Source organism: Schistocerca americana, chromosome 11 (genome assembly GCF_021461395.2).
Source record: "Schistocerca americana isolate TAMUIC-IGC-003095 chromosome 11, iqSchAmer2.1, whole genome shotgun sequence".
Classification (NCBI taxonomy): Eukaryota; Metazoa; Arthropoda; class Insecta; order Orthoptera; family Acrididae; genus Schistocerca; species Schistocerca americana.
The window spans coordinates 198,233,339-198,249,918 of record NC_060129.1 but is presented as its reverse complement, the minus strand read 5'-3'; the positions used below and the strand labels follow the sequence as shown (position 1 = coordinate 198,249,918).

The 16,580-nt window shown below is 43.1% G+C and overlaps 1 protein-coding gene across 1 annotated transcript in view; it reads right to left on the bottom strand.

Annotated features, from left to right (window-relative positions):
• LOC124553552 overlaps nt 1-16,580 on the bottom strand; it is a 262,796-nt gene that overhangs the window by 97,134 nt on the left and 149,082 nt on the right. Inside the window, exons 17-19 of the mRNA XM_047127399.1 lie at nt 13,603-13,749; nt 7,578-7,697; nt 2,814-2,947 (exon numbers count right to left, since the gene is read on the bottom strand). Coding sequence (XP_046983355.1) covers nt 2,814-2,947; nt 7,578-7,697; nt 13,603-13,749 — 401 coding nt within the window. The remainder of the gene's footprint in view (nt 1-2,813; nt 2,948-7,577; nt 7,698-13,602; nt 13,750-16,580) is intronic.

Sequence of the window (16,580 nt, the reverse complement as noted above, 5' to 3'; positions counted from 1 at the left end):
CAAGTCACACAATACTCGAAAAGGGAAATAGGAGTAATCCGCTGAATCACAGGCCTATATCACTAACATCAATTTGCTTGCAGTATGGTTTTGGAACATATATTGTATTCGAACATTATGTGGTACCTTGAAGAAAACGATTTATTGACACATAGTCAGCACGGATTCAGAAAATATCGTTCTTGTGAAACACAACTAGCTCTTTATACTCGTGCAGTAATCAGTGCTTTAAACAGGGGATGTCAAATTGATTCCATATTTTTAGATTTCCAGAAGGCTTTTGACACCGTTCCTCACAAGCGTCTTCTAAACAAACTGCGTGCCTACGGAGTATCGCCTCAGTTGTGTGACTGGATCCGTGATTCCCTGTCAGAAAGGTCACAGTTCGTAGTAATAGACAGAAAGTCATTGAATAAAACAGAAGTAATATGCAGCGTTCCCCAAGGAAGTGTTTTAGGCCATCTATTGTTCCTGATCTATATTAACGACATAGGACACAATCTGAGTAGCCGTCTTAGACCGTTTGCAGATGATGCTGTCATTTACTGTCTTGTAAAGTCATCAGATGATCAAAACGAATTGCAAAATGATTTAGAGAAGATATCTGTATGGTGCAAAAAGTGGCAATTGACCCTAAATAAAGAAAAGTGTGAAGTTATCCACATGAGTACTAAAAGAAATCTGCTAAATTTTGAATACGTGATAAGTCACAGAAATCTGAAGGCTGTAAATTCAACTAAATACTTAGGGATTACAATGGCAAATACACTAAATTGGAGTGATCACATAGACAATGTTGTCAGTAGAGTGGTTCATTGGCAGAACTCTTAGAAGGTGCAACAGATCTACTAGAGAGACCGCTTACACCACGCTTGTCCGCCCTATTCTGGAGTACCGCTGTGCGGAGTGGGATCCGCATCAGGTGGGACTGACGGATGGCATCGAAAAAGTACAAAGAAGGGCAGCTCGTTTTGTATTATCGCAAAATAGGGGAGATAGTGTCACAGACATGATACGTGAATTGGAGTGGCAATTATTAAAATAGAGGTGGTTTTCGTTGCGACGGGATCTTCTCGTGAAATTTCAATCACCAATTTTCTCCTCAGATTTTGAAAACATTTTGTTTGCACCTACCTACATAGGGAGAAATGATCATCACGATAAAATAAGAGAGATCAGGGCACACACAGAAAAATTTAAGCGTTTGTTTTTCCCCGCGTGTCATTCGAGAGTGGAACAGTAGAGAGACAGCTTGAAGGTGGTTCACTGAACCCTCTGCCAGGCACTTTATTGTGAATAGCAGAGTAATCACATAGATGTAGATGTAGGTGGTAGGCTTCGGTTTTTATTGATAGAATACTGGGGAAGTGCAAGTAGTCTACAAAGGAGATTGCTTACTAATCAATTTGTGCGACTGGTTCTAGAATATTGCTCAAGTGTGTGGGACATGTACCAGATAGAACTAACAGGGGATACTGAACGTATACAGAGAAGGGCATCACAAATGGGCACAGGTTCGTTTAACCTGTGGCAGAGTGTCACGGAGATACTGAAGGAACTGAACTGGAAGACTCTGATGATAGACGTAAACTATCCCGAGAAAGTCTATTAACAAAGTTTCAATAACCAGCTTTAAATGATTTTTCGATGAATATACTACACCCCCCTACATATTGTTCACACAGGGATTGTAAGGATAAGATTAGAATAATCACTTCACACTCAAAGGAATTCAATCATTCTTCCCACACTCCAAACGTGGATGGAACAGGAAGAAGCCCTAATAACTAATACAATGGGATGTACCACCTCAAGGTGGCTTGCAGAGTATTGATGTAGATGTGGATGTGGATGTTCCATGTACTCAGTCTCTAAACTATTGTCGGTTCCATGCCACTGTTTATAACTGATTTTGAGTTTGATTCCCAACCCCAACTTTTCAGTTCTCGCATTGATAAGTCTGCGGGACAGGCACATTCTCCGAGCATTTTCCACCTCTGGTGGATATGAAGGCTGATGAGAGTTTTCAATTTCATCAGGGCTCCACTTCCAGCACCGAACTTATTACAATCTCGCCAGGCATAATGTCACCTGGTGCTGAGAAACTCTGAGAGATTGTGCTTTACACAGGAGTCAGAGTGGGCTACGAAGAACAAAAGAATATCAAAGGGCCTAGTGGGCAGCAGGAGTCACACTAGGTTACGAACATCGGCGCAACGATGACAACAGTTCTCCGTCTGTTCGGAGTCTAGGCGGCGAGAATGTACAAATGACAGTGTGCAGACCCCGAAGACGACGCAGTGGAAGATCGAAATATTGTGCCTAAAATGGATTTGACAAACTGGTATAATACCTGGAAACACACTATTAGTCAGACGTGCTGAAAAAACCTGCGACATCACACAGAAAGCTACAGCCGCAGAACAACTGTGTCCACAGGTGGAACTTGGAGAATAGAATGGAGAGGACAGGAATGAAAAGGTTACACTTTTTTCAAATTCAGTGGTACAAGAGACTGTTTATCAGGTGGGATTGCAAAGAAAGGAATGAGAACAAGTTACAGTGAGTAAATGAGAAAAGATGTCTAATAAAAAGAAATTAAGAAAAATTTAGTTGTGAGGCACACATTAGGACACGAGCCACCGTCGTCAATATAGGAGGCGGCAGTTATGCCACAACAAAGGGGTAACAGAGAGAAGCAACAGGAGAAGGCAGCCGCATTCGACATACTTTAAAGGTCGACAGTAACTTTTAGGGTGGACAATAGAAGTGACAAAACAGAAACTGAGAGAAATAATAGAAGAGAGACTCACTGTAGTTGGAGTCTTCACTGGCAGACGCGTCAGCCGGGTCGTCCTCGGGCTTCACTCCCTTCGACTCGGAGGAGATCATTTCGTTCGTGTGCGTGTGAATCGTGTGCCACTTGTGAGCGCTCAGGTTTTCGAACCTGCAACAGACCCGGCGAGTACTCTTATTTACAATTTATTTATTTAATTTGCATGCAGCTGTCAAATTTATGTATCCTGCAAAATGTAAGAAATAGTATCAACACAATAATAACGGTTGAAAATAAATGGGACACAAAACAACTTATGCTATTACTGCTTTACGCAATTATTACACTATAGTCTCTATGCTCCAGCTTCAAACTTGTTCACAACACAGGCAATATCATACAATAATCCAGACTTCCAAGTTAAGATTGTTTGAAGAATATCAAAAATTTTCTTACACAGACTCGGTTTACTGCCGGAGTGAAATACAGAGACTGTCTTTTCTCCAAGTTATAGAAAGTTTCACATTATTTGAATGTGAATTATCCAGTTTTCAGATTATCCATGTACAATTTGCCACGCTTTTAGAAAAATGGAAAGTCTACATTATTATCTCGTAATTAGGTGGAATATTTTCATTAGAAATTTGCTGTTATGTATGTCACTCATGTTGAACTGCCAGCGCACAATACAGGCCGCAGTTCCAATTTAGAGAGCCATAATTCCCCCCCCCCCCCCCCCCCCCCCCTCCCTTGAAGGTTGTCTGTGGCCAATTTGCAACTTACTCAACACCGAGTAAGAAAATTATGTACGTTTTCTTGTGGGATGGTTCCTACAGTGATAGGAATCTGACAAGACCAGAAATGACTCGTGAAATTGTCGGGACTGGCCAATCGGGAGAGGGCCGAGGTGAGAACCGCGGGCGACCGGTAACACACGTGTGCACGGTGGTGTGGCCGGCCACCGTCGAGGCCCGTGGCTGCTGGTGGGCTTTCAGACTCACCGGGTCGGGATATCAAGAGTCCGTTTCAGAATTACTGCTCTGTACTGACGACTAATGACGAGACAGTGTTACAGGTCGCTAGGGGGAATGCACCGTCGCTCGTATTTTTCTAGCCGTCGAAACAACTCATTAATGCTGTAGCTTCTAAAATGGAGCACTGACAAAGAGTGATAACCTGTATCACATTTCTTGTTGTTGCTGAAGTTAGTGACAGTTTACACGTGCTAGGAAGACAACACACTATCACTAATGTATTGTTCTAATGATTGAGAATAAATTAAGTCCGTTGCAACCTGTGTCTGTACAGGTACGAGCAGCCCACAGTGGCTCGCCTTCACGCATTCATTTTGATATATTTTGTGACTAAAGCCCTTCTGGCCTGTTACTTATTTTGTACGTGATATGTAAGCACTGCCTCCGCCTTTTATTGTTAGTCAGTACTTACACAATGTTTTAGCACTCACAAATATGTGAACAGGGACTAGTAAAAATGTGAATGAAACCCAAAACTAAGAAAAATGGGGCTAATATTTCCTGAAAGTGAACTAGATGAATGTGATACACAATGTAATGTGTTTTTAAGTGTAACTGTGAAAATAAAGGTGTGTCCAACTGTGACACACAGTAAATTTTGCAAGTGCAGTATGTTTCCATTTCTGGTAAAAATGTGTAATTTTGATTATTATTGTCTCTTGGTTATCTATGAAGTCTTGGATCCATTTTAACTCAGAGAACGTGAAGGTAGATGTATATATTTCAGCCTCAGGTGTGTTAATTGTGTTACATATAAACAGCCTACGACCTACACTTTTTTAAGTACGCTCACTTGTTCTAGTATTGTGATTGTGTACATTGTAACATTTATCTGCTTCATTCCTTAGGTAACAAGAAATGCATTTATTTTAAACAGACATAAAGAATATATTGTTAAAAATTTAAGTTGCATAAGAACACTGCGTAAGAGTTATTTATAGCCTATCTGTGACACATTACAGAGATTTAGTTGGTGCTGAAATCTACAGCAAAAACATCTCACAGAGCAAACTGAAGTCCAGAACAAATACAATTTTCATTTCAGATTCTTCGCCAAAATATGAGCAACTGTTTAATAGAAGACCAGTTCTGAACTGAAAAGAGATGCAGTGAGGATAAACTGTTGAGGCCATCTTCATTCCCAAGACTAGTTAGGTGCCATTATAGCTATCTACGTTCACTTTAATATGTTTGCTGTAGTGAAACCTTGATCTTTCTCTAAAATTTTTACTTCCTGCACTTCACACCATTACCAAATTAACTATCTCTTGACATCATAGGATGAATCTTGTCAACTAATCCCTTTTTTTAGTCGAGTTGTACCATTAATTACTTTATTCCCCCGTTATATTCAGTACCTCCTTATTCGTCATATGATGTGCCTATATTATTTTCAGCATTCATCAGTAACACAACATTCCAAAAGCTTTTACTTTCTTTGTGTCTGAACTTTTTAAATCCACATTTGACTTCTGTGAAATATCTACTGCAGACAGATACCTTCTGACAAAGACTGCCTAACATTTAAATTATTTTTTATTTAAATAAATTTCTCTTATTAGAAATGCCCTTCTTGTTATTGCCAGTCTGCATCTTACAATCTCTCTATTCCAACCATCATCAGTTATTTTGCTAGCCAAATAGCAGACATCGCCTATTGTCTTTATAAATTCAATTGGCTTAGAATCGGCTGACCTAATTTTTCTTCAATCTACTATGCTTGTTTCACTTTTGTCAATGTTTATTTCATAACCTCTATTGATACAGTGACATTCTGCTCAACTGATCTTCCACCAGTCTCTGGCCGAGTTACAGTCTTATAGGTAATACTCAAAGTTTTCATTTCATCTTACTGGGGTTTTAATTGCTTTTCTGATTTTCTCCTCGGTTTGCTTCACTGCTTGCTAAATGTACAGATTAAATAACATAAGACACATGCAACAAACCTGTCAAACATTAGCTTTTCCGCTACTGCATCCCTACGAGTTTCTGGCAGGAAAATAGAACACTGATAATATTTATGTTTATTCAATAATATTTTGTGGAACAATGGGTTTTTGGTGACTGACTGATCTATTAGACAGACAGTGGTCTAGGTTCGATTGAATGTCGATCAAATTGCTTACGAGTTGATGGAGCCAACAAATGTGATCTTTATAAGAAGCTATCATACCGTGCATACCCCGCAAACTAAATTCTGCCACACAGTAGTTTGACAACACAGTGATGTCTTGTCCTGTGCCTTGACTGACAAACGTAAAAGCAAGCAGACACCGTACTGGACAACAAACCTGTGAAACTGAAGGAAAAGATGCAGTTTCAATGTAGTGACGTATTAAACACTTACTGAGGTTTGGTCCGTTTCATATGCAGCCAGTTTTAACTTACTGAAACAATATACATGGTCTATGTATTGCAGCAAAAGGAAAATTGAATGAGGAAAACTTCAAAGTACAGGGAGACAAAAATCTTGTAAGGGAAAATTTCAGATCCTACCAACAGTAACATTTAATATTAGGAAAAAAGAATATGTAGCTTTCAGAACTGTTCCTTCCAGAAAGGGGCACCAGGTTGAGGAATGCTGCAAAAGAGGAGTTCTTCAGCTTCCTCCCCTCTCATCCTTACAACAGGGTGTCTGAGTGACCTGCACCTACTTTATGACCCTCCCCAACCTCTCCCTCGAACCTCCCAGAAAAACTAACAGTTTAAACAAGCAAGCTATACAGGTCAACTCAACGTCCACTGACAAAATTTCAGTTGTTCAGGGATACTTTCCGAGTATTTCGGTATAAGGACCAGTTGTCTCCGGTGGCTCGTTACAGAGTAATACCGCGAGTATGACTTATTCGCCTTGTTACGCGAGGTACCTTCGTTTCTGCATCAAAACGTACAACACAGAACAGATGTTAATGCTACATCCCTCAGACTCGTGCAACAGCGGTACGATGCGACTGCCCTCACTGTGCGAACAACTCGGCACGACTCCGTCACGCCGCTCCTCCACTGCGTTCGGTGAACCCGTACGTGATGTGCGGATCTACCAATTCTCCACCGACATGCCTATACGTACTGCTGTGTATCACTATTAATGTGTAACTAACATTGCCGAAAAAACGGACGTGAGATAGGACTGACCAGTACTGAGTCCTATCCTAGCTCGAGGACAAAGAGTAGACCGAGTGTTACTATTGCGAATGAATGAATGAAAAACTGTGTGTCCAAACAGACACACGACGCATATCATTGATTGGGTTGGGTTTATTTTGGGGGAGGAGACCAACCAGCGAGGTCATCGGTCTCGTCAGATTACGGAAGGACGGGGAAGGAAGTTGGCCGTGCTCTTTTCATAGGAACCATCCTGTCATTTGCCTGAAGAGATTTAGGGTAATCACGAAAAACCTAAATCAGGGTGGCCAAACACGGGATTGAACCGTCGTCCTCCCAAATGTGAGTCCAGTGTGCTAACCACTGCACCACCTCGCTGAGTCATATCGTTGAAATTTGCACTACCTTGCTGGTATATTCTGTGCAATATAGGTGCAAAGGTAAATCAGGGTAAGGAATCAAACTAATAGCAATTATTCCATAGCAAGCCACCAGAGATCACGGCTCTCTTACGGCAAAACAGTTAAATAATATCCCCGAACCACATCCGGTGGAGTTCGAGCTCACCTCGTAGTTTCGAGAGCTTCCAGATGCACACAACACCTAGATATCCCACTCGTGACCCAAAAACGTGCGAGCCGACCGGCGGTTTGCGCACTCACCGGCACTCGCAGTAGAAGCAGGCGTAGCGCTGCGAGTCGGCCTTGCGCGGCTGGGTCTGTCCGGCGGGTCCCCGGTGGCTCGGCGTCGGCCGGTCGGGGCTGGAGAGGTGGGCAGAGCCACTGCAATCACAATTCCACTCACAGCTCTCTGCCGTACTTCAAATTTACACAGAAACTACCAATACATCTGCAATAACCACAGTACTTATCCACTATGTCCCTTTAAAAAAAAATAAAGAAATAAATAAATAAAAATAAAAAAAATAAAAATTCTCTCTTTTACAACATACCCACTGACAAGGACTCTCGTTTAAACAGAATTATTCACCTGTGAACCATTTCTTAGCGAATGCTAGCACATTCTCATATGGGAAAACACATTCTTATTTAAACAAAACTATACGGTTCCTGAGGCCTTTTCAAGTCTCAAACATCTACGATGTATACATGCAGTGCTTTTTTTTCTAAAAAAGTTTGAGGGTACTCATACATTGGATATAATGCAGCGAAAATTACTTATAACTGAAACACGGGATACCACCCATCTGCTTTTAGCCATAACGTCATCAACATGTTGAACTACAAAAAAAAAACGGTATCGGACTCTTCAGTTGAAATGCTGCTCATATGAAGCAGGCGATACTGAGAAAAACCCTAACATACAAGAGAATGTGGTATCGAACACTTCAGTTTACATAACCTCAAACGAAGCATACGATTCCCATCAATCTCTAGTTTTCTGCTCATCTCTCACCTCCAACTTGAGTTGCAACGAAAGACAGGACACACTCTAAAACTTCGCACAACCGACAAGAACGTAATAGCAAACGCAAACAAATAAAGAATAACAAAACAAAGACAGCAATGAATTTTGAAGGATGACGGTAGCGGGACCTTAGAGACATCTATCGGTAGCTCGGCGTTTGAGCGTACGCGTATCCGTCTAGCATTACCATCGGCCACTATTAGGGGGCGACGGCACTACACGCTTGCCGAACTGGCTGCCAGCGACTCAGTTGTCCAGAACGGTTGCCGCAGTTTCCAAATGCTTGAAAGAGTCAATGACATCGCTTTTCCCACCAGAAACTGCCCTGGTCCCGTTCGTATTGCAATTAACAACACGAAAAAATGAAATAAAATATTTACGTCCGTGAAATAAATCTTTGGCACTCTTCCAAGTTCTCAACATTGTAAAAAAATTACTTTGTCGACGAAAAAGCTTAGGGGTACGCATCCCCCAGCGTTCCCCCAGAAAAACAGCACTGTATATATGCACACTGAAGCGACAAACGAAAACTTGTACCGAGGCCACAATTTGAATCCAGGTCTCCTGATCACGGGGCAGATGTGCTAACGACTACACCACGCCAGCACAGTGGCTTTGCGCAAGTGCACGGACTACCCGAGCACACACCCCTCCTCAGAACGAATTTCCAGTCATACCCCAGCCCACTTGGTATTCCTCCTAAACCTGACCAGCCTCGGTACAAATTTTCATCTCTTACTTCAGTTTGCATACACACATGGTGGAGAAAAATTACGTCAGAAAATTTTAACCCCGGATAGCCGATGCCAGTAGGAACCAAAATTACTAATGTGGTGTAGAGGTTGACAGCGCGCCATTTTTAGACTACAGGAACTTGGCACCACGCACCCCAATCTGCCACGTGATTGCCCCGTTGCCATTGGTGGGTTGACGGGCAGCGCTAAGGTTGTCGGTTAACACTGTCCCGACGTGATACACAAACGTGTCGAGTAGGTTTTGCTGTTTGTCTCCACCTCACGTCAGAGGCATTCCCACGTAAGCTCTGCTTCGAAGCACAGACACGTCACCTGCGATTTAGTCATACAGTAAGCACGGCAGCACAGTATTCGTTTGAAGAACAACGAGATGTTGTTGTTGTTGTGGTCTTCAGTCCTGAGACTGGTTTGATGCAGCTCTCCATGCTACTCTATCCTGTGCAAGCTTCTTCATCTCCCAGTACCTACTGCAACCTACATCCTTCTGAATCTGCTTAGTGTACTGATCTCTTGGTCTCCCTCTACGATTTTTACCCTCCACACTGCCCTCCAATGCTACGGTTTTCATTTATGGACTAGTCGACGGTAATATGCACGAAGCTCGACACCCGTATGAGGAACAGAACGCAGCAATACACCAACCACACCAGCAAACGTTTACAGCAATTCACCGGCAACTTGGTGAAACAGGCTCGTTAGCGGGATATTACAGTGATGCTGGAAGACGTCGAACACGACGGGATGCTGCATTTGAAGAGACTGTTCTCGAGTGCTTCGAGGAAGTGTCTACAAGTACTCGAGCGGTTGGACACGACACGGGGGTAACTCGTCAGTTAATCTAGGAGGCTTTGAGGATTGATGGCCACCGTCCATTTAGTTTCCACCATGTCGGAGACCTAAATCCTGTGGTGGACTGTGAACACAGGCTAGGGTTTTGCCGGGGGTTTCTGCGACACGTTGCACGAGATCCCGACTTCCCCGCCACTGTGTCGTTTACCAATAAGTGCACCTTCCACAGGGACGGGCTTTACAACACTCGAAGTGTTCGTTACTGGGAAAGGGGAAACCCTCACATCAAGTACGTCCACGGACGCCAGGAAAGATTTTCGGTCAACATTTGGGCAGGCATTGCGGTGTGACCATCTCGTTGGGCCGGTACGTCTACCTCCTCAACTTACCATTTCAAATTACCTTCACTTCTCGTGAGAAACTCTACCCGGCCTGCTGGAAGACGTTCCCCAGGCGTACGGCTACGCACGTGGTTGCAGCACGGTGCCGTGTGCGGATACTTGAACGAACTCTTCGACGGTGGGGTAATTGGCAGAAGTGCTAGCAGGACGAGGCCCCTGCGATCACCAGACCTCATGCTACTGGACTTTTTCCTTCTCCGAGGTTCTAGTTCACCCACCTGGCATTCAACATGCCACCAATCACATCAGTGCAATGCTAGGAATCTTTCAAATAGTTCAGCAAAACACCATTTGACATTACCGAGCTCGCGTCAGAGGATCGCCAGTTCTGGCAAATGCTTTAAGTAAACAATGTCCTAGCTACAAAAAAATCCCTTTTCAGGGCCGACACAATTTGTAAAAGACTTTCTGTACACGAACTAACAGCTGTTGACGTGTTTGTTCCCAGTACGTCATATCGTGAAAGTAAAATGGACGTGTCGGGATCCCGGTGGATTCGCCCCCAGGCCCCCCACAGTGGACGGCTGGCGCACTACCACCGAGCGTGCCTCGGATGCATCACGATATCCAGCAGGCAAAGCACGCGTAGTCCAGAGCATCTGGCAACAGGGCAATCCCACGGCCAATCGGAGCAAGTGGTGCCAAGTTTCGGCCAATCGGAGCAAGTGGTGCCAAGTTTCCGTAGTTTAAAAATTGTGCGTTGTCGACCTTTATAACATTAGTAATTTTGGTTCCTACTGGCATCAGCTAACCGGGGTTAAATTTTCTCGACACAATTTTTCTCAACCCAGTATACGCTGATGAGCCAAAACATTGTGACATCCTGCTTAACAGCTTATTTCTTTAGAACAAAATAATCACCGATTCTGCGTATCAGGGATCTGACAGTTTGTCGATAGGTTTGTGGAGGTACGCACAAGACGTGTAATTCACCTGAGTAACGAGCTGCTGATTTGCGTATGTTGTGACGGTGCCCAATAGCAACTGAGATGGGTTCCACCGGATTTACACCAGGTGAATTTATTCGCAGAGACATCGACGTGAGTTCACTATAGGACTCCTTACACTACTGTAGCACAGTTCTGGCTACACGACACGTACAATTAAACTGCTGTCAGATGACACTGCTGTCAGGAAAGACACCGAGTACGAAGGAATGCAGGTGGTTCGAAGCTGTCAGCGTGTCCTCGATTACTACCACAGGTCCCGCGCAAACATAGGAGAATATGTCCCACAGAATGATACTGTTCCCGACAGCCTGCGACCGTGGCACGCTGCACACTTCGTGTCACTGTTCACCCAGACGGTGGCGCTTGCGGAGACAACCGGCAAGGAAACAGAAGGAATTACCGATTTCAGCTGCATCGGACATTTTGCAGAATCAGCGGCGACGAGTGAAAATGTGTACTGGACCGGGATTCGAACCCGGAATCTCCTGCTTAGTAGGCTGGTGCATGAACCACTGCACCACCCAGGACACAGTGTTACTGCAACTGTGTGGACAATCTCAGTACGCCTCATGGCTGACCCACATTCCCACCGAGTGCCACCTATCCACAGTACATGTTCATTTCCTCTGTGCTCGCTTCTCTGAGATTCCCGCAGGAATTCAGAAGTACTCGTGCGAGGTGGATCCACTGCCTATCTAAGCGAATCAGTTATACGAATGTGTGGTTTCTGTTCTTTCAGAAACCACACGCTCGTATAAATTTTCATTTGTCGCTTCAGTCTGTATAATACATTCTTAATCATCAAATTGTTCACTGTTTGCTTCAATTTCTTGTGCAAGCAGTTTTACACTACTTCTGCCTAACAGACATATTCGGCATTTGTTCTCTTCAAAGGATTGTGGTGACAAAGTAACTTTTAATATAACTTGAGGTCTAGGTTAGAATGGCAGGTTGCAAGTTGGTGAAACCGGTGACTGACAGCAGGAGAAAACTGTCAACTATAGCTCAGTAGTGCCTTCAGTTGCATATTATGTGCCATCAATTTTTTTTTATCACTATGTGAATATTGTGATCTCTAGAACTGCTTGCACATAATGAGCTTTCACTTAAATACTTTGTTGATGTCTATCGATATATGACTGAAAGTGGGATGGAGTGCACTCCAATAGAAGGAAAAGAAAAGTAGGAGGCCGACTGAAGCCTTAATCCTTAGAAGTACAAGGGCTGGCATACTGTCACTGAACTCGTGCAACCCACATCGTCTTCAGTAACTTTTCTATTAAGTCAGAGTTACCGATCTTCGCATTACCGAATGTGACACACTATTTCCACTGAGGGGTGTCGTACGAATGTGAAAAAAAAGGTTTCATCCAGAGGTTACGGAAAACAGTTTTGTTAATGCAACACAATTATTGTTTCAGCCAATTTCACTTGAAAAAAATGCATAATTTGTTGTGGACACAACGGAATACTCCCGCTTCAGTTCCTTATACTTCAACGAAGCCTCGAAAATGGTTCTGTAATGGATGTGCGTTCCCAGCAGGGAGGGGTCACCGAGTTTCTTTTGGTGGAAAACCGGAGCATCGCAGATATTTGTAGGCCAAAAAATGGAAACAAACGTCTCCTTCCTCAAGACAATGCGAGGTCTCATCCAAGTCTGCACACCAGAGAGGAGCTAAAAAAACTTTATTGGAGTGTTCTTCCTCATCCTTCCTACAGCAAATGTCTCGCACTTTTCAACTTCCACCAGTTTAGTCCAATGAAGGATCCTCGCCACAGCAAGCAGTACGTGTGACGTTATCGACGCAGCGAGGCTTCGGCTCCGACGCTGACCAGTAGAGTGGTACCGTGTGTGTATTGTTCCGCGTAAGGTGTAGTGAGGCCATCGCGCTGAAGGAGATTGTGTTGAAAAATCGAGGTTTGTAGCCAAAAAGAGTGAGGAATAAAATGGTGTATTGGAATCCTTAATAAAAACAACATGCTTTCAGAAAAAAAATTGTGTTGGTTTACTTACTGAACTTCCTTGTATACTTCACTACAAAATAGGATCATACTGTACGGAGAAATGTGGTATTATTACGGCCAAAATAGCCAACCTGAGTATAGAACTACTTCCTTTAGCTACGGATGAAACTTTTTTTTGGTAAATGCTCACACCGCATCTATTTGTGGCAATAGCATGCCAAAACTGGAGACACTAATATCTAGTAATAAATAGTAACCGTGACAAACATTTAACACTCTTGAAATAATTATTCAACAGATTTCATACACTACACATCAATTTGAACATACAAATTTACTAGATTTGAATTACGCAGCCGGTTGTGTAGGCCCTAGAGAAGTGTGCAGTGCTCCACCTACCCTAGGCCGAGTCCCCTCTCCGGCCAGTTGTCGAGGGCCCGGTCCAGCAGACCTCCCAGAGCTGACGAAATGTGCGTCTTCAGCCCTATCGAATCGTCACCGCAGCCCGGCGTCACCGTCGACTCGGCGGAGTCGTCTGTCGCCACACTGCAACACGGCCAGAATGACCCCCGTGTGAGGTGCTACGCGAAACTGAACTGTGAGGTAAACTAGACCCAGCAGAAGAAAGTACTGAGAAACAGAGAAAAGAGTAACAGAACTGAGAATGATAAAAAACAGCAGACAGCAGAGAAACAGAGAAAAACCGTACACAGTTTTGTACACATATGACCGAAAAGCTGCTAGAGAGCTTTATTTTGGAGGCAACTAGTTGAACAGAAACTTCTCGGTGGTGTACTTAATAGTGCCTTTCAGCAAAGCCGTGGAGCTCGGGAGTACACTTTATAAGTAAAGTCTTCTCCGCGATTCATTAATGGTGTTCTTCCGAGTGTTCAGTGAGGTTGTCAATTCCATTTTAAGCAGAATATTTTGACAGCTAAGCCGCAACTAGGAAAGGCTGAGGGAATTTGTGTTTTGTGGAAAATAAGTGCGGGACTCGTGAAACAAATGAGCATCGAAGGACGTAGCGAGTGTCGTGAGTCGAAGTGGGTTATAAATGGAGGCAATATTGCTGCAATACTCCGAAGTCCAATCACGGACCACACACCTAGTATGTGTAAGAACATAGCTCACTACTCCTGATGAAGAGGTGATTAGGATGCAAAAATACTGTCAACGGAAAACAGAATCGGTGACTCAACTGAACGACCAAAATAACAAAAATTAACTATTTGGCAAATGTTGGACACAATGTAAAAATACCAGACTAAGAGAGACTATCCTCTCTTTATTGAAGAAAACCATCCTACTAGAGGAGTGAACTGGGCTTTTCATTAAAAAGTCACACAGAGATAAAATACTGACACCAAAAACAACAAGTGAAGAAAAAATCTGGAGCATCGAAGAGAAACATTTACGGAAGCAATAATGCACCTGAGGAAGAAATCAACAATAGTCCAAAGAGCCCAGTGCCACACCAAAGCCAGCTACGTGCAGACCTCAGTCACGTCGCTGCAGTGTTCGACAACAAATGGGAGGTGTTCCTGAAGACGTGCCCCCTCTCTCAGCACCACAGCACAGAGGCCACACTCGCCCTGCCCCGGTTCCTGACTTCTGATGAAGCAGTTGACGTCACCTAGTTACAACACCATTACTGTTCGAGTCTCAGGTGGAACGGTTACTTTATGTCGAACTTACACTACGAGAGAAATGTTTATAATTCTGTGCATGAAGTGATGCTTTACTGGTCGAAGATAGAGTGAAACCCGTTTTACATTTTCATGTGGTCAAAGCTTAAAAAAAGGAAAACTGAGGAAATTACGGAATTACACAAAATATGAGCAGAAGCAAATGTAAGTGGCATATATGACTACAGATTGCAATCCTCTCTGATACTTTGCATAAAATCTGTCTAAATGAAGGAAATTAAATGTCCGATACAATGTTTATGCATTAATTTGCGATGATGAATTTCATCAGTTCTTAAAAAATCACAGATGTGTAACAGCAAGTAAAAACTCATCAAAAAGGTGAAACTGATATCCGGGTACGAGGCAATCTAGCTGTTTTCTGACGTGCTACAACCACACATTATACGTTCAAAACAAGTGTTTTTGACAGATCATCCTTTGTGCTTACCCAGAAACAAGCAAAAATTGACAGCCAATTGGTTAACAAATGCGGACATCTGCTTAATGACTTACTTCATCACCACTGCTGTAATTGTTTAACGCTTTTCTTATGAGCCACACTTCACATGCTCACCACCGTTTAAGTGTTATTTTAGGCTTGATTACAGAAACAGAGACGTGAAAAAATGAGTGTACTTCCCCAATTGACATTGAAAGCTAATTAGAAGTCAGTTCAGTGAATTTCTATACAGTGTGTAAATTACGACCTACAGTGCATAATGCATGTGGTGCAAAGCACAGGGTGTACATAAAGTCTAGGAACACTTTCAATTATTTGTTGCACAAGAACCAAACACTATACAGATATCATACATATGTCATTTTGAAGAGAAACCCTGAAAGCTTTTTTCGATGTATACTGCCAGAGCGTAGTTTGTTAATTTGCCATAGTCAGTGCTAGTCGAAAATATGGCGAGTTCAGGTACGGAGCGAGCTTTCCGTGTGTCGGAGTTTGACAGAAACAAGTGTGCTACAGCTGTGCAATGGATGTTTAGAACCAAGTACGGTAAGAAGCCACCAAGAAGGAATGCCATTTACCACTGGCGCAACAAATTCATTACGATGGGTTGCTTGTGCCTGGAAGAGAAGCAGATGGCCCAGTGTGAGTGAAGTGGATGTGGCACGAATTCGATTACCGTATTTACGTCTGCCGGGTCAGTCACGGTTCGCATATCGGAGGTTCGTAAAAAACTTTCAGAGTTTCTCTTCAAAATGCAGTATGTATTACATCTGTGAAATGTTTAGTTCTTGTGAAATATATAATTGAAAGTGTTTCTGGACTTTATGTACACCCTGTATATACACAATTGGTGTATGCAGTTGTTGCAATTGTATCGTGCCAGATTCGAACACAAAAGTCATTCAAATGTACTATCGCAAAACCCTTGTTCTATTTCCTGTGCCATCTCTCTCATTGCACATCACCTGCATGAGAAGTATATTTTCAGCATTTCACAAAATGCTTTCACCACTACCTGCACTCCTGTTGCTGAAGGGACGCTGCCCCCTTTCCACACATCTATTAGGCACCCTTGTTTTATGTGGTGGCTGCACTGGCTATTGGGTGACTTAACAAGTCCCTTGCCAGTAAGAGTTCACTAGTTGGAAATGGGCGATGTTCCCTTGATTGTGACCGAGCTTATTCTTTGAGACTCAGTTTTGAATTTAAAAGGTTGACAACTGATACTA